Source organism: Pantherophis guttatus, chromosome 2 (assembly GCF_059756535.1).
Source record: "Pantherophis guttatus breed Tessera chromosome 2, ASM5975653v1, whole genome shotgun sequence".
NCBI classification, from domain to species: domain Eukaryota; kingdom Metazoa; phylum Chordata; class Lepidosauria; order Squamata; family Colubridae; genus Pantherophis; species Pantherophis guttatus.
This window is the reverse complement of record NC_142064.1, coordinates 138028859-138048261: the sequence shown is the minus strand read 5'-3', so window position 1 is coordinate 138048261 and position 19403 is coordinate 138028859. Positions and strand designations below refer to the sequence as shown.

The window sequence follows — 19403 nt, the reverse complement described above, 5'->3', positions numbered from 1 at the left end:
TCGAGTTGGCCACGCCCACCCAGGTTTTGTGGCTCTGGTGTGGGGTTTTTTTGTGGGAAACGGATCCAAGTGGCTCTGAGTGTTTAAGGTTGCCGACCCCTGGACTAGACAAACCCAATTCCTGCAACTATTCAATTGTTTTAGCCTCCAGCCCCCGAATTATCTTTGTTGCTCTTTTCTGCACTCTTTCTAGAGTCTTGACATGCAGTAAGCATCAGTAACTAGAAAACCAGCCTAATAAAGGAACTGAAAGGATCAAAGCTCATTCCAATCTTCATGCAGATTTTTTTTAAAAAGAGAAAAACGATGTGGGTTATGTTGCTGGCAGTCTTCAAAGACTATCGCTTGCTTTAGGTTATCATGAGCCAGTGTTTTTTATGGCTGTTAATTTGGAAAGATTTAGCACATGGATCAAAAACCATCTGTGTTGGCTCTGCTGTCCAGAAGGCTAATTCAGCCCTGCAACCTACACAGGAAGAGTTACAGTATACAGGGCTGTCAGTTTTAAAATAGCTTCACTGAACCGAATGAGAACATTTCCATAAATCTCCGCTGCTTGAGAATCATGACTAGCAATAAGAATATTACTAACAGCAATCTGCTGGCTACAGCACTTTTAAAGTAGAAAGCACAAAAATGCTTATGAGCTCTCTCATTCATTCTTTGTGACCATCCAAGTCACAGATAGTTATATTTCCTGTTTTAAAAAGACTGCCGGAGGCTTTGCCGAAGTCTGTATCTGGATCTCCCCTACTCAAAGCCAACAATAGGACTCTATAGAAACTTGATTACCATTGCAATACCAAATCCCTGGCAGTTTGGACAATGATAACATAAGAACTTCCAAAATAAAATTAAAAAATGGGACCATTTCCCCATCCTTACCTGATAATATTAGGAGTTCAACGATAGAGGTGTCCCCTAAGTATGCAGCTGCGTGCAAAGGGGTTCGTCTCTCTTGGTCCTGATTTGGGGAAACAAAATAATCAATATATGTATATGTGTGTGTGTGTGTGTGTGTGTGTGTGTGTATCTGTGCATTCTATAGTCTACATAAACTAAGGATATTTATTTATTGACTAAACATATATTCCACCCTTGCTATCGAGAGTGACTGTGGGTGGTTAAAATCATCTTCTGCTTAGATCTGCAATGCAGGTAGTCCCTGCCGTACAACCGTTCGTTTAATGACAGCACTGAAAAAAGTTGCTATAACTGGTCCTCACAATTTACCATCACAGCATCCCCATGGTCACATGATCAAAATTTGGGCACTTGGCAACTGGCCTGTATTTATGGCAGTGGTGACATCCTAGGGTCACATGATCACCATTTGTAACCTTCCCAGGTGGCTTCCAACAAGCAAAGTCTATGGGGAAAGCCAGTTTCACCCAACAAACATGCGATTCAGTTAACAATCATGGCGATTCACTTAACGACTATGGCAAAAAATGTTGTTAAATCATCTGCTACTCATTTAACAACTGCATCACTCAGCAATGGAAATTCCAGTTCCAATTACAGTCTTAAATCAAGGACTACCTGTATATCTCCACAATTTATGAGTTTTTTTTTAAAAAAAAAACTTTTTATCCAACATGCCAGATACTAGGTAGCAAAAATATTAAACTTGTCTGCCTACAAATAAGCATTTCTTCCATATATACTCAATCTATCTACCAAAAGCCAGTAACGTTTGATTAGCTAAATAATTTGCCACAAATCAGGAATAGCTGAGGATCCTTTGAGTAGACAGAACATAAACTGAATTATACAACTTCAGTAACAGTAAATCTTATAGAGGTAGTCTTTGACTTACTATCATAATTGACCCCAAAATTTCTGTTGCTAAGCAAGGCAATTGTGAAGTGAATTTTGTCCCATTTTACGACCTTCCTTGACACAGTTAAGTGAATCATTGCAATTGTTTAACAACGCAGTTGTTACGTGAACCTGGCTTCCCCATTGACTATGCTTGTCAGAAGGTTGCAAAAGGTGATCATATGACCCCATAACCATCATAAATACATGCCTGTTACCAAGCACCTAAATTTTGACCACATGATCTTGGGGATGTTGTGAAGGTCCTAAGTGTGAAAAATGATCATGTCACTTTTTTATAGTAACTTTGAACAGTCACTAAACAAACGGTTGTTATGTATACCCAACTATTCTTGTTTTTCTCCTGTGATGATTTAAAGTACAAATTAATCCAACTGCCCTCACTATCTAGTCATCATGGCTGACTGGTTGTCAGCCAACTTGACATGGTTGTCAAGTTGGCTCTTTTGGGCCGCTTTTGAGCCCAGTTATTCATTTTAACTTAGCCAACTTCAATGAGCTTAATTAGAAGAAGGTGTTTCGTCATGAATATATAATCTTACCTTTTATTTGGATGCTTTCTTCCTGATGAATTTCAAGGAAAAATTAACTACAAAGAATTGAGTAAATGTCTCAAAGCGATTTCAAATTGTTCCTGCAAATTCTAGGGTTTCTTAACACTTACCAATGGTTCATCAATGAATAAAACTCAGTAACTGTGAACATGTTTTTTATAAAAGCCAATTAATCTACAACTACTGACATTTTTGCACAATCATGATTTAACCTTAATTGCGTGTAATTCAAAGAAAATAAGAGTAAGCCTAATGAGCGTTCAATCCCTGACATTAGTCAAGTATATACTTTTAAATCCTTAGCAATACAGTGACATTCTGTCAACGTACCTGGATTATATACACAAATTTCCCAGAAAGCAGAATAGTACATAGTATAAAACATCTATGCAAATGGACCGGTAGCAAAATGGTTATCTCATTTTGCTCCCTTCAGAATGGCAAATGCAATTACCAATTGTAAGGCAACTAACAGTGTAATCATAGCTTTAAAAAGGCTCTAAAAATTTTGATGTACAAGGAAAAATACCTTTATTACAATGTTGGAAAGAACATTGAGCAATAGACAAGATTGCAAAATCTCATACAACTCTCAAGACCCAAATTCACCTGAATTAGAATGCTTTCAGTGGGAAACTTTAGCTCTGGAAAACTTTCTGCAGAAAATATTTCTGCTCACATCTCTGCTTTCCTCTCTGACGTATAAATCAACATCTAACTAGCCAGCCGAGTAGTGAAAATCAGAACCTATCCTGCTGCGTTAAATAAGAATGCAACTGTACTGACATGCAATATTACAAGTGTGTTCAGGTAGGCCTCGAATTAACAGGTGGCTGCTTATTAACTGTCTGAACTTGTGACAGACCCTCCAAAGGTGGTCCTTGACTTACAACCACTCAATTAATGACTGTTACGTAATAATGGCATTGAAAAAAATGACTTATAAGACATTCTCACAGTTATGACCGGTGCAGCATCCTGAGCAGGGGTAAAATGCACTTACCTTCGCTACTGGATTGGAAATGTGAGCCAGCGTGTGCGCCTCTTCTGCACATGTGCAGAGGGTCAAAAATGGGACGTAATGACATCCCAGTGGGTGGGCGGAGCCCCCCGCCACCGGCCCTACTGGCTCACATGAGCCAGATAGATCCAGCTGGATTTCACCGCTGATCCCGAGTCACATGATCAAACTCCAGGTGCTTGGCAACTGGCATGTATTTACAACGGTTGCAATGTCCCAGGGTCCTGGGGGTGTCATCTGCGACCTTCCTAGGGAGCTTCTAACAAGTTAAGTCAATGGGGCAAACCAGATTTGCCTAAATACTGCACGATTCACTTAATAGCTGTAGTGATTTGCTTAATAACCGTGGCAAAGGGTCGTAAAATGGGGCATGACTCGCTTAACAACTGCCTTGCTTAGCAACAGAAATATTGGGCTCAATTGTGGTTTTAAATAGAGGACTATTTGCAATTGGCAATTACTTCAGTAACTCTAACTTTCATTACAGATAGTCCTCAATTTGCCACGGGTCATTTAAAGGCCATTCAAAATTACGACAGCTGTAAAGGCTGCTTTACGGACCACAAAGCACTTCTGGCCATCTTAAAACATCACTGCCTTCCCCTCCATAATTACATGACCGCATTACAGGTGCCTGGCAACCAGACTGCCAACCAGATTTACTGCTTGGCAACCAGACTGCCAACCAGAGTGACTGGCTGCCAAGTACCCCACAACCACTTGCAATCTGACCATTTGCAATCTTCTCTGCAGACTTCCCCAGAAATTCTGTTAGGAAGCAGGCAGGAAAGACTGAAAAAGAAGGGGCTGAAGGAAGGCTGAAATCGTTCCATGGGTTGCAGAAATCTTTATCCCTTTAGCCCCAGGAAGGATTTCTGCTTTGGGCATGGAGGGGAGGGGAAATCCTTTGGCAGGCTGCAGAAACTGAATTGGAATTCTCCCTGCAGGCTTTTGAACTGAAATTCTTTGATAGGCAGCTCTTTCACTCTATCCATTTAACAACCCAGGAAATTGCTGGGGTTGCAGTTGTTGAATGAAGCAATCACATGGCATCTTGCTTAACTACTGCTTCGCTCAGCAACCAATATTCTGATCCCAACTGTGGTCGTAAATCAAGGATTACCTGTGCCCCTAGAAGCAAATGCAACAAAGTTTTGAAAACTCAATGCCAATTAAAAGAATAATCTTATTCAAAGTGAATACAATACAGATGGATTTTGGCACTCCAAATATCATTTTCCATCCCGCTCCCTGGTTCCGAGGTCAAAGCAGCTCATAAGAAGCACAATTTATGGCAAGATTTATGCATTAAATAGGCATGTATTTTATATGTGCCTCTATTAAGTGAGCCAGAATGAAATGAAAAGCCAGATACAGCTTCATGGGATGTACAAGAATAAAATTTAAAAAACCTATAACACAAGCTGTTCTCACTCAGAGACCACAAGACTAATCCAGAACACGCTTCATGCCAAACACAACTGCTAATTCCGGTACCACCCACTGCTCAGTACAACTAGACCAATACATCTGGTACTGTGCAGCCAATTCCCAACAAAGTCGCTATTTACCAATAATGAACAATCCCCTCTGCTATGCACTAATTCTGAATATACAAAGTACTTTGCTATCCTTATCTATTTATAACTACAACAACCTTAGAATTATTTAATGATTATAATCGTTTTACAAATCTGGAACCAATGCCAAGATATGAAAAACGGTTTGAAAAAGGCCCACTGAAAACCCAATCAAACTCAGACTCTCTAAGATGTCAGAATGTCATAACTAATGTCTAACATGTGATGTTTAGGGGATAAAGATGACATAAAACAGCCAGCTGGAAGGAAAGGGCAATTTTGGGAAAATATACTGTGTGCACTTAGCCAAGAGAAGCAGAAACACCAGGAGAAAGAGTTATTTCAAGACTTACCAACACATTGATATTCTCCTTCTGACTCAGTAATGACCGTACCTCCTCTATATCACGGTTAAAAATGGCTTGGACCAGAGGAGGCTACAAAAGAGAGAAAACAGTAAAATGAATGGTAAAGGAAAAAAAATCAACCATTAATAGCAGAAACCCACAAATCTGAGTGAAGAATTTTTAAAAATCCACTGTATCTTAAATCCTTAGGCAGAAGGGGTGATGTGATTGAATCCTCAGCTATTGAGTTTTAATGTCATAGCTGCTCACGCAAAATAACTGAAATTCTGGATACACTCCTTACCACTGATTGTTTAAAGACCATTTGGAGTTAGGATAGCCTCAGAAAGGGTGCTCTACCTTCTGCAAAACACTTCCGGCTATCCTAAAATGTCAGACCCTCCACCAGTCATATGACCATGCTTCAACTGGCTCACATTTTATGACTGATCGCAGCATCCTGTGTTCACATGACCGGTTTCCACAAAAGATACCCATCTGGGAGAATGCCTTCGCACTTACAACTGTGTGATTTGCAACTGCCATAGAAACAATTGTAAAATTGGGTCCAATCACATGGGTGCCTCGACTTATAGCAATCACGAATTACAACCAAAATTCCACTTCCAAATGCAATGGAAAGCAAATCTGCTAGTTTTTTTCTGATCATCTCGGCTTGTAATCCTCTAGTCACAAAATAACAAAAACCACCATTTGATGAAGAGGGTACAGTAGACGAAATGACCATAGTAGCATATGCGCAAATTCCTTTAAGATGATGGCAGAAGAGAAAACTATTGTAGATCTTTTTTGCCTTTTTTCCATTATAGATGCAAGGGTTCACAATCATTTTTGGCCCATTATTTGTGGCAACTACGTATTCTGCTCTTTTCTAATAACCTGCCTGCAAAGAATACAGAAGGAATACCGTATTTTTCGGAGTATAAGACGTATCTTTCCCCCCCCCAAAAGGGGGTGAAAATTTAGGTGCATCTTATACACCGAATGTAGCCCCCACCCTTTGGCCTCTGCCTCGCAGCAGTTACCTCCTTGCAGCAAACAGCAAGAAAAAACAGCTCCTTTCAGCTTCAGCACAGCCTAATTAGCACAAGTTGATTGGATCGGCCTCACGACTCTCAGCTGATTTGCTCTCAGCTGTTTTGCTGCTTGCTACAAAGAAGTAAATTGCTGGAGCAGATTTTTTTTTTCCCTTGTGCTAATCAAGCTATGCTGAAAACGAAAATGAAAGTAAAGCAGGCTGCAACGAGGCAAAATTGCTCAGAGGCAGAGGGACATTTCTTTTTCTTTTTTCCTCACCAAAAAAGGTATGTGTGTCTTATACTCCGAAAAATACGGTAAGCTTGTTGTAGCATGCAAAAACAACACAACATTGATTATACTGCAATAAAAGGCCTCAATCCTTTATTCAAGTCAAAAGAGAAAAGAAAGAGAAAACAGAAGCTGTATGTCATGCTGATCTTTGAAGTAGACAGACATTTTGGCATAGACTTTCTTGTGCAACTTGCCAAGACCATGGGATATAAGGCAGGATTTTACATCTGCATCATCAAGATCTATAATGGTATGCAGGAATGATGCTGGGAGACAGGAAGGAGAGCTACAGACTAGACAACAGCATGTAAAAGTTGTCCCAGCTATAGAAGAGGGAATAGCATGGGAAATGTTTCAAAAGAAACCCTCCCTAGTTTTCCAGAAAGGGAAAGAAGAAATATTTTCAGTCATGCAAGATTCTGTTAATGTAACCTTATAATAAAAATAGAACTAGCACTCCTGGTTGTGCTTCTTGTCCGGTAGTCCTCAACTTACAACCATTTGTTTAGTGAATGGTTAAACAGCGGCACTGAAAAAAATTGACTTATGACCGTTTTGCACTTACAACCGTTGCAGCATCCCTATGGTCACATGATCAAACACTTGGCAGCTGACTCATGGTTTATGATGGCTGCAGTGTCCCAGGGTCATGTGGTCACCTTTGCAACCTTTTAACATGCAACGTCAATAGGAAAGCCAGATTCACTTGACAAACATGTTACTAACTTAACAACTGCAGTGATTCACTCAACAACTGTGGCAAGGTGGTTCGTAAAATGGGGCAAAACTCACAACTACCTCATTTAGCAACAGAAATTTTGGGCGCAAATCAACCTTATTTGGCCTCTTATCCCACCAGTTTATGAATCAGAAAGCCAAAAGGATCAAATTGTCAGTAAAACCTTTTAGTTAAAACGGAGACTTCCTTTCTTACTTCTTGCTATCAATTCCACGACGCCTGAACCTGCAAATCAGCTTGTTTCTTAAGCATACTGTAATTTAAGGTATTACATTTTTTATGGATTATAACTTTCCATGAAATATTTTTAATAATTACATAGAGTTATATCACGGTTTCTAAATCACCATAGGGAAGTTTACACAACACTCTAAGTAAAAATTAAACAAATATTGTGGCGTAACATAACACGCCTCAAGCTCTTTTTAATACCTCTGATGCAAAACATAGTGAAGATTCATCAGTTTCAAATTCTATCCTCTTGCACTTGCTTACTTCACTGTTGTAGCCTCCTTCCAGGAATATGAATATTTATGTTGGCAGAGAACACAAGGTCTTCCATCCTATACACACAACACCTATACACACAACACCTATGCAGACTACAGGCTACCTAACTTGAACAAATGCAGTAGAATAATTAGAGGTTTATACCCACAACTATATCTTCCATGTGATTATTGGCTTTTCTCCATGATGGAAGACAAGGCAGCATGCAGCTGTCTGACTATATACTTCATTTTCTTCCTAGGTATAAACTGATCTAATGATGCCCAACCTTTTTTCTGATACTGCACTTGGTTATGCAATTGTAAACAACTTATACACCAAGTGGAAGAGATCTGGACAAGTCCCAGGCCCACCGGAAGTCGGGAAACGGGCTGTTTCCAGCCTCCGGAGGGCCTCTGGGGGGGGGGAGGCCATTTTCCCTCTCCCCAGGCTCTTAGAAAGCCTCTGGAGCGTGGGGAGAGCAAAAAACGGGTCTTCCGGGCCTACTAGAAGTCAAGAAATGGGCCATTTCCGGCCTCGGGGGGGGGGGGGGGAGGAGGCCATTTTCGCTCTCTCCAGGCACCAAGAAAGCCTCTGGAGCCTGGGGAGGGCAAAAAACAGGCCTACCGGGCCCACCAGGCCAAAAGCAGGGGGAGAACGGGTGTGTGTGTGTGTCATACACGCAAACATAGGGTGCATTGAATTATGGGTGTGGGCATGCACACATGTGATCCCCTCCCTGCGCTCCCCCCGCTTTTGGCACGCGACGGCAAAAAGGTTAGCCGTCACTGTCTTAGATGATCTAACAAGTTGGGACAATTCAAAGTGGAATAGGCCTACTTAGAAAGCAAGATAAAAGAAGCTTTAAAGGTCCAAAACTTCCTTTAAGTGAAAAAAATTGTATCATTTGTGACAGCATTGTCAATTTGCACCAAGATCTGGGAAATAGCAAGTACTTTTATCCACCATAACAACTCGAACACTTTTCTACCAAAACTCTTTTCTGTCTTCACTTATACTTCACTTTTCTTCTGCCTATAAGAGGCACACTATATTATCCAAGCCCAAATCATCCAGGAGTGTATGAAATACTATCCTAGACCTGTATTCAAGCTTAAACCCCAATTCAAAAGGGTCCAGATAATCACTTTTTCAAGGGTGCTGTATAACTGATCTGCCACCATTATCTCAACTACCTTCCCCCACAAATTGAAGCGAGAGACTGAGCAGTAACTGTCTGAGAGTATCGGATCTAGGGACGGCCTGTTTAAGGGGCACACTACAGCTTCTTTCCCAGATCCAGGTAGCTATACGTGTCTCCATTACAGATAGTCCTCGACGTACGACCACAATTGAGCCCAAATTTCAGTTGCTAAGCAAGGCACTTGAGTTTTGCTCCATTTTACAGCCTTTCTTGCCACAGTTGCTAAGTGAATTCCTGCCACTGTTAAGTGAATCTGCCTTCTCCATTGGCTTTGCTTCTCAGAAAATTGCAAAAGGTGATCACATGACCCTGGGATACTGCAACCGTCATAAATACATGCCAGTTGCCAAGCAAAGACATTTTCAGCATGTGGCCATGAGGATGCTGCAACAGTAGTGTGAAAAATGGTCATAAGTCACTTTTTACTGTGTCATTGTTCAGTCATTAAAGGGATGGCTCTAAATCGAGGACTACTCTTATTCCAAAAGTCAGGACAGGCAGAGAGTCAAGCTACAACTCGCAAAAGATAACCTAAATGCACCCTACCCACTTCCTTATCTTCATAGGACAAGAGAAGTTCCACATAATATGGCAAGATTATCTACAGTAATTATCTAATCCAGTGGTTCTCAACCTATGGTGCGTGGACCCAAAGGACTGCAATGTTGTCACAGAAGGCTTGAAGAAAAGTTATGATTTAAATCTTGAGCTAAGTCTTGGTGGTCCATGGCCACAAAAGGTATTTTAAAGGGGGTCGGTGGTGAAGAAAAGGTTGAGAACAATTGATCTAATAAACATCATAGACTCTGTCCAGGAGGATTCAACATCTTGGTGAAACTAAATGATTTTATCAGCAAAGTGCTGATCACAGCAGCCAGGCAGGAGATTCCAATGCTAACTCTTCTCCATTAGTCACCCTAAGCCAGGGGCCAGCAACCTGTGGCTCTTTGGGCCCTCTGCTGTGGCTCCCTGTCAGGTGATCCCAACACTGGCTGGCCCCGCCCCTCGCCCTCCCCTCCCTGTCACTCGCCTGGCCTGAGAAGGTAAGGGCGACGTGGGGGATGGAGAAGCAGCCAGGGCAGACACAGAGAGATACACAGAGAGAGGGAGGGAGGGGAGAGAGATGTCAAAAGGATTTTGTGGTTCCCAGTGTTTTTTAACAACTGGTTCTCTGCCCTAATGACCGGCTGGATAGGCGTGGCTAGGGAGGGGTCATGTGACCAGTGGAAGTGAGTGACATCGAGTTGGCCACACCCACCCAGGTTTTGTGGCTCCTGGTGTTTTCTTTTCTGTGGGAAATGGGCCCAAATGGCTCATTTAAGGTTGCAGACCCCTCCCCTAAGCAAATCTGCTGGATGACAATCAGCCAATGCAGTAAGAAAGGAGGAGTGAAGATGGCTTGTGGAGGCCTGAATGCAGGCACATACCTACCCATGCTTGATTGGACTTGCTTTTTATCTTTCTCTACCAGTACCCCAGATCTCATTTCTGATGTTTCATTTCTGAGAAGGCTTCAATAAAACCAAGCAGCCAACTATGTTCACAAGAACATCTAGGTTTTCAGATACCACAGTTGCTTGAAAATGAAGTGCTTGGGGGAATTTTAAGAAACTGAGAACCAGAAAGATTTCAGCCACAAAAGCAAAACCAACAGGATCAAGTTACAGATCAGCATGAAAACCAAATAGTCAATACACAATCTACAGAAAGGAATTTAGGATGGAGATCCAACCCACAAAAAGTCAAGAAAAGAAGAATTAGGTCTCACAAAAACAAAAACTTTTAAACTAAACAACAGTGTAATGCCAGTTAGTTATGAGAGGACTGAATATATGAAAAGATAATGGGCAAAGTATTGGTTTATTTTATCCTGATGAGAGTGACAGATCTCTGCAGTGCTGAATTTTTTGGGATGTGAAAAAGGCCTTAAATCGAATGGTTTAAGGCCTTTTTTGTTTTTTGGATTTCTTGATAAATATATTACGTGTATGCTGAGTTACATGGCAAGAGATCTATTGGATTGGGGCACGCAGAAGATCTGGTTGTTACCCTATTATGGTGGTTGGAATTAATAATCTGGATAAAAGACACCTCTATAGACATTATATGGAATATAAATATAAAGTCACTCGGGTGGTTGTTGTGTTTTTTTTTTCTTTTTGCAATATGAAGATAGTTGTTACTGATGGGGGCAGATGGTAATTGAAGATACTGAAAATACTGTTGGAATTAGGAGGCGATGTTACCCTAACATGGGCGATGGAGTTTATCATCCAGTTGAAAGACATTGCAGAAGATATTATATGGATTACAAGCTTAATGTTTTTTTCTTTTAGGATTTTATTTACATAAGGGAATATTTTTCTAGTGGAGTGGGTAGAAGAATAAAGATATTAAAAACAATTATGGTAGTTTTGTAGGAAAGTGGGTGGAGATAGGTTAGGTTATTGATTGTTTAGTTTAAAGAAAAGGGATATTATGTTTAGATGTGAATATATGTAAAAGATTTGAGTTAAGAGACATAATGATGGGGGGGAAGGAAATGGGTAGCTGAACTGAATAAATGTTAAATTAGGATTTATTGTATAGTTTTAGAGTGCAAGTATGTTTTGAAATGTTATATCGTATGGGGGTAGTAAAAGGGTAGATCATGTGCAGAAATTGTTAAATTGGGAGATATAATAATATTATTATGTTAAATTAGGAGTTATTAGACAATGTTATAATAGAATGTCACTTTGAAATGTATATTATAGTACAGTATAAGGGGGATATGATAATTTTATTAGAAAGAAAGGGTCAGCATATGGAGATGGAGTAAGTGGATGGTAAAGTATGGTATAATCTGTTATGAATTTGGGTTTTATTATGAAGAAGTCAAAGGGGAAGGGGAGGGTGAGGGGGGTTGGGGGGGGAAAGGGGGAAAAATTTGTATTTGAAAAACTTTTTCAATTAAAAAAAAAAAGAAACTGAGAACCTCCCCAAAAGTCAGTAGCGTATCCAAAACATAGCTGCAGCAATTTATGAGGATTTATACACCTCAGTTTCCATATGAAGATCCAAATGTTATATATTGATTACGCTTCAGACAAATGCCCAAAGAAAAAGGCTTCTACAGTCCTCTATTAAAGATTTATCATTTATCCTTTCTCAAAATAAATGCAGGCAAGGCAATAAGATTTTTTGTTCAATGACAATTAAGGTAAGTTATTATGTTCTATAGTCGAAAACTGCAGAAAGGTAGCTGAATAGTTATATTTGCTTATAGCATTATAAATTTTGCGGCTGAGATATCACCAGCCTGTATCTCATGCATTAGTTTTGGGTATTGAAACATCTTAATAGCAAGTTGAATTCCACTAATATGTAATAGCTAAAACATTGGATCTGTTCTAGCTGCTTCTTCTAAATAGTCTTAACAATCTTCAAATGCCAACATTTTCAGAAATGGCCCAAAACTGGCCTAAAGACATTAGTCAATGATCTTGAAGCACAGAGATTTAAAAATGCAATATATCCTGTTTAGCATCTTTTAATACTATTGCCATCTCGGACAAAATCCTGCTGCTTTTATATATCATTATGACTACATGTGTCTACCCAGTGTAACCTGTTGCAGATAAAATACAAACCATGTTACACTGTACACAAATGTTTGGTGATGATAAATGCCAGATCTGGGTATAATAACACAATGCTTATCCAGAATTTGATGGAAGATGAGCAGATGGATTGGATATACACTATAATACTGAGATACGATTGGGCAAGGTACTAATGCCACACTCTCAGCAATCTGCCCTCCTGGGTTTGGGGTCCTTCATCAATCTCAACACTAAGCCTAGAGAAAGAGTTGCTGATCCATAAATATGCTTTACTCATCCCCGGCATTTTGCCAATAGTCACCCAGATTTATCAAACTTTTGACTCTGCATGGACAGAGTCTAAAGTAGAAAATAAACATAACCTGCACTTCTTTTCACCTGTGGAGTCCAACCAAATAGATAAGATGTTCACTCTTGTTACTTATGGGCTAGATCCATGACCCTCCTGACTTATGAAGAAGACAGGAAGGGGCTTGATTATATATATCTCCATCAGCTTGGATGTTTTATTGCAAAAGTATATGGAAAGGGAGGTGGGAGTACTGACCAGGTGGGCATTTGCGCCTAGCTTTGGTTAATGAACCGACTGTAGCCCTATATGGAATAAGTGGGCCCTGTATCAGTGATACAGTACTTCCAATTATGAACTTGTTTAGACTACTGCAAGGTGGAATACTGTATGAAGAGGCTTCTAAAGATCATTCAAAATGCAACTGGTATGAAATGGAACAACCTGTGGGTTAATTAGCACTAAATACCCAGAGTAAATTACACCTTTGCTACAAGTAATACATTGGTTGCCAATAGATTTCTGGGTGCAGTTTAAAGAGCTGCTTTTAACTCATAAAGTCCTATATGGCTTGGCACTCGGCTACAATTGATGGGGGGAGGTGTATTTATTTTTTAAAAGTAAAGGTTCCCCTCGCACATATGTGTTAGTCATTCCCGACTCTAGGGGGCGGTGTTCATCTCTGTTTCAAAGCCAAAGAGCCAGCGCTGTTCGAAGACGTCTCCGTGGTCATGTGGCCTGCATGACTAAACGCCAAAGGCGCACGGAATGCTGTTACCTTCCCATCAAAGGTGGCCTCTATTTTTCTACTTGCATTTTTATGTGCTTTCGAACTGCTAGGTTGGCAGAAAGTGGGACAAGTAACAGGAACTCACCCCGTTAAGCAGCACTAAGGATTCGAACCACTGAACTGCTGACCTTTCAATCGATAAGCTTAAAAAATTTGTTTTTTTACTAATGGCTTAATATTATGGAACTCTCCTCCAGGAAGCAAGATGTTGTCCTTTTAAAAGAAAGTGTAAGAAAAGTTCTTCTTGATGGCTTTAAAACACAATTTATTGGGGAATGGCAGGTAGGTTCTGTGTGTGTGTGTGTGGAGAGGGAGGGAAAGATTATTTTTAATGTTTATAATTGTTACATTATGGTGTTATGCATATATATGGATTATCTCTATACACTATTACTGGTAAGGGTTGTGTTACTGTGGTGCTTTAGAAATCCACAACAACAACAATAAATTCTTTACTGTATGCAAGTCCTACACCAAAGAGAAATGTAATCAAAGAACACAAACAAGACAACTCCCTTATCTTCCTGGCATCACTCTAACTGCAATCCTCCACCAAAAAAAGAAAAAAACATATACAACAGAGAACTGTACTGAATACCCTCCTGATCCTCCTACACGCTCAGCACAGGCTAGTACAAGGCAGATCTAATCCCATCTGTTCATCTCATCTTCCAGAGGAAAACCTTCAGCCTCTGCATCTCTTTTCAGAAAAGTCTTTCGGATTCGGCTAACCTCAGGTTTACTTCCCTCCAAGTCCTTGGACACAATGACAAAAGGAGGGAGGATAAAGGGGGAAAGATGAGTCATCCACATGGAATGCAGTGGACTCAGTATTCATCTTTTTTTTAAAAAAAAATCTCTTTTTTTAATAATAGGATCCATTATGCCCTACGATCTTCGGCCATGTAGTTCCTGGAGCAACTGGTATGATGCACTGCCCACTGTCCTTAAGGTAAATGCTGGCCACAAAAAAATCTAAATTAAATGCATATGTTTTATCAGATATGCTGAACCTTGAAAACTTCACATTAACTCTCCATCTATATAAATCAGGCCAATGGAATAAAATATTTTAAATTCTAGAATGATGTTTTAAACCAGACAGCCAGAAAGTGCATGTGAGTGGGGGGTGGAGAATCTAATGACATTATAATTTAGAAACGTGGGATTTTTCCAGGACTGAGAATAAAGATTAACTTGCAAAATTGGCATGTAGCTAAATTAGAAATATTAACACATTTTCTAATTATACTGTGGAGATTATTAGTCAATGTAATCTGTATTTTAAAAAGCCACTTTCTGACTTTCAGCTCAAAGAAATGGATGAGGCAATATTTCTGTTTGTGCATATGAACGCTATACTATGTACAGGTATTCGTCACAACCAATCATTTAGTGACCAGTTACAACAGTGCTGAAAAAGTCACGACCATATTTCATACTTACGACTGTGGCAGCATTCCCATGGTCACATGATCAAAATTGGCAACTGGCATGTATATGAGACAATTGCACTGTCTGGGAGTCACATGATCACCATTTGCAATCTTCCCAGCCAGCCACCGACAAGCAAAGCCAATGGAGGAAGCCAGATTCACTTAACAACTGCAGTAATTTACTTAACAACTGTGGCAAAAAGATCATAAAATGAGGCATATCTCACAACAACTGCCCTGTTACACAGTTGTTAGCAACAAAAGTGTTAGTCTCAATTGTGGTCGTAAGTCAAGGACAATCTATACCTAGCTGATGTAAGGGAAATACCTAATCCAGTGATGGCTAACCTTTTTGCCACCGCGTGCCAAAAGCTGGGGGAGTGTGGGGTGATCGCGCGCGTTCGTGCCCTCACCCATAATTCTAGGCGCCCTGCCCCCCCATGCATGCATGCGCGACCGCCCCATGCTCCCCTTGCTTTTGGCATGTGATGGCCCGGTGGCCCGGTAGGCCTGTTTTTTTGCCCTCCCCAGGCTCCAGAGGCTTTCTAGGAGCCTGGGGAGGGCGAAAACTGCCTCCCCACCCGAGGCCCTCTGGAGGCCGGAAACAGCCCATTTGCCGACTTCTGGTGGGCCCAGAAGGCCCAAAAATCATGCGTGCTGGAGCTGAGCTAGGGCAACGCTCACGTGCCCACCAATATGGCTCCGCATGCCACCTGTGGCATGCATGCCATAGGTTCGCCATCACGGACCTAATCTCTACATATAGGGTAGATAACCTGCTGCCTTCCAGATTTGGGGGGCAGGAAAGGCAGGACACAAAATAATATCAATACTCATACAAGGTAGATATAAACTGAGACATTGCTTCCATCTGCTGGGGGCTATGGGATCCAAAGAATTAGAATCAGAAATTTCAAATATACCACTGAATCCATCCTCCTCTATGCAGGAGTCCAGCAGATATAAAGCAATCTCAACAGATGATCATGGAGCCTCTATTTAAACATGTTCACCAAACAGAGCTCAACATTGCCGGAACAATTTTTTTACTGTTTTACTGTATTCAAGTTGAATCTGTTATAGCTTTATTACAATTACTTTGTATCCTGCACGTTGGGATGACAACACAGAGCAAGACCCTTCTGGTGCAACAATCCAACTCATACTTATTTCCTTCAAATTCTTATCAGATTTAAGTTTCGTGCTTCATTACCATGTTGTTTACTCTTCTCTGATCCTTCTTAGTTTAATTCCCAGATGCACAGTATTGGGTATGACAAGTGCAGAGCGCATTAACTTATTTTCTGTGTTTTGGAAATTATACTTCTACTGATGCAGCTGAAAATTATGTCTGTCTTTTTGTACCACACTGCTGACTCATATTTGTCACATATTATTATATATTCAACTACCACGCCAAAACAAGTATCTTCCACTATATTTTTTTGAACATCAGACTTCTTCTATCTAGAGGAAGAGGTCTACACGTGTTTCTGTTAAAATTCCATTTCAACATTTTCCATTATAATGTAGGAAAACAAGTCAGAGCTGCCTCTGAAGAACCTTATACCCACTGGTAACCAGGACAAGAAATCCCTTCATCACAATCCTAATAAAAACATAGTTATACGAAGCATATCTTAAAACTCAGTACACTGTAATAAAACCACTTTGTAGCAAAAATGTCCATCCAAGAAAAAGACCATGAAACTGGGTTGGTATTAAAATGTTTCTATTATGCACAAAGTAGCAGAACACTGGGGAAGATGAACATGACTTGTAGCTTAGTGGATAAATGGCTGCCTTCACATAACATATTCAGCTAAAATCAAATCATAGTCTTTCTGCATTAAGAAATAGTAGTAGTATATGATGTGAATATGCAATCATACTACTTGGAAGTTTCATTTAAACCCTGTAAGATGAGCAACTGAACACTGTGCTACATACAATCAAGACTAAGATTAAAAACTAGACAAGATACAACTTTTAAAGGAACCCACAAAAGAAAGCCAGCGTTCCATTTAGGTACCATGAAAGGAAATGGTTAACATTCAGGTACTACCACAAACCAAAGTGCTATAGATATATGGATCTTGCAAAAGAACCGATGTGAATAAACTCCCAGGAAACATGCAAATGAAAAGAAATGCAAATTATGAGAGAAACAAAGGACAGGAAACTATACCAGAAATGTACCAAGCAAATCACAAACATGGCAGAGGCCTAATGAGAAAAAAAGAGTGAAGTTCTATCTTCCAAAGTGTTCCAAAACAGAAAAGGCCGCCAAAACATACTTCTCTAACCGGCCAAATGTATCATAATACAGCTTCACCCAAAGTGTGACTAAATACTTACCCAGAAACAAATTATTTGACCTCATCCACTGATTTAAACATGTATTTCGGGACAAGTAAAAAGCTTGAATCTTGTACTGGTATTTTGCCCCATGTGAACAAAGTACTAAGAGTACCAAAAAAAGAAATGTGGCAGAGTCCGAGGATGAAGCGGAAAGGGATGCAGCGATGGAGAATAAGGATAAAAAGGCGAATTTGCTGGATATGCCAGATACACACAGATGCACACACGCATGCACAAGCACACAAGAGGGGGTTATTGCTGAGGGGAAAAACTGGAGGAGCGAGTCCTCTTATTATGCCACCACCAGTCCTCTATATGCCACCTCGAGCTCCTGAATGAAGGAAAGGCAAGACATAAAATACGGGTAAATGATCTGAGAAGGATTCTGTATCTTTAAGAATTAATGCAGAATACTTTAAGCCCCACTAGGCCCAAATCCTCTTTTCTCCTCCAATGTGATGCTAGGAGAAATTACACGGCTTGCAAATATATATATATATATTTATTCCCTTTTGGGGGCCGCTGCTAAGACGAGGACCTGCCTAGGTTGGGGAGGTGGTCCTTGCGCTGCAGAAACCGGAGAGAAGGGATCAGGGAGGAAAAGAGGGACGGGAGAGGAGGAGAGTCCGCAGGCAGAAACGAGGGCCCAAAACAGAGGCAGGCGGTGGGAAAGGGCTGCCTGGGGGAACGAGAAAAGCAGGCGCAGCCGAGGCGCGGCGGCGAAAAGGGCGGCAAGAACTCTTTCTTCTTAGGCGGGAAACAAGACGGGCTTCTCAACCCGGGCACCGCCGCCGGCCTTGTTTGGAGGTTGGTAGCATCTGGCCGGGATCAGGCCAGCCCCGCCGACTCTCGCTTGGCCCCAGCTCCGGCTCTATGTCGAGGCCCCCGCTGCACGCCGGAGGGAGAAGCCAGCTTGTTCCCGCTGAAACCAAGTGGGAGGCTCTGCAACTAGGCCGTGCATCCCCCGGCTGGCGTAGCGGACGCGGCTGGCCAGCGAGCGAGGCAGAGAGAGAGAGGGAGGGAGGGACGAGGCCAGAGCGGGGCGCCGGGAAAAGGGTCAGACGGAGGCGCCTTCACCCCGCGCCCGCCATACCTGGTCCGTGATGCTGAGAATCCCCATCTCCGGGCGGGGCCGCCCCCCCTCTCAGCAGCGCCGCCGCCTTCTCCTCCGCGCTCCCGGCATCGATCGCGCTTCGGCTGCCGCGGCGCCCTCCGGCTGCTTGTGGGGCGGCGGGCGGGGAGGAACTCAGCCCGCCCACCGGAGGGAGGAAAGCAGGCCGGCCGTGCCGACGTAGCGACCCCTGCCGGGGAAGCCCGCCCAGCCGCTCCTCCCAGCCCCCGGGGACCAGGCCGGGGAGCCCCTGAAACCGGCTCTCCTTTGCAGCTGCGGTCCCGTCTTCTCTCCACCCGCTTCCCCGGTCGCTTTTTCGCCCGCTGGGCCTTGCGTGCTTAGCCAGCGGCTCCTGGGGCGTGAAACCCAAGAGACGGGGTTGAGCCAAGCCTGGTTCCCGGAAGCATGGCCATGCACGTGTGTCGTGCAAACATCTGCGGGTCCGAACCCGGGCAAATGAAAAAAGGCCGCGTCGGAGCCTTGGCGCTGCACCAGCTACGTTGGGTTGATTTTTTTTTGGCCTCGAAAAGTTAAGGCGGGTGGGTTGGGGATAATATACTTGGCTCATGGGAGGCCAGGGTAGAGTGGGAAGTTTTTAAAAGTTGAAAAACAATTCGAAGCAAAGCCAGTAGCAAAAATCCCCATAACCAGAATATTGCCAGAAAACTACAACTATAGTAGTTTTATGTGAAGTTTTAAGTTT

At 41.8% G+C, this 19403-nt stretch overlaps 1 protein-coding gene across 2 annotated transcripts in view; it reads right to left on the bottom strand.

Moving 5' to 3' along the window:
• ANKRD52 (ankyrin repeat domain 52) overlaps nt 1–19136 on the bottom strand; it is a 65407-nt gene extending 46271 nt beyond the window's left edge. The window contains exons 1-3 of one of the 2 annotated variants that reach the window (XM_034412358.3): nt 18683–19136; nt 5351–5434; nt 886–964 (exon numbers count right to left, since the gene is read on the bottom strand). In XM_034412358.3, the coding sequence (XP_034268249.2) occupies nt 886–964; nt 5351–5434; nt 18683–18709 (190 nt within the window). In that variant the 5' untranslated portion in view covers nt 18710–19136. The remainder of the gene's footprint in view (nt 1–885; nt 965–5350; nt 5435–18682) is intronic. The other variant, XM_034412359.3, reaches the window with a different exon arrangement.
• Nucleotides 19137–19403: the final 267 nt, after the last annotated feature.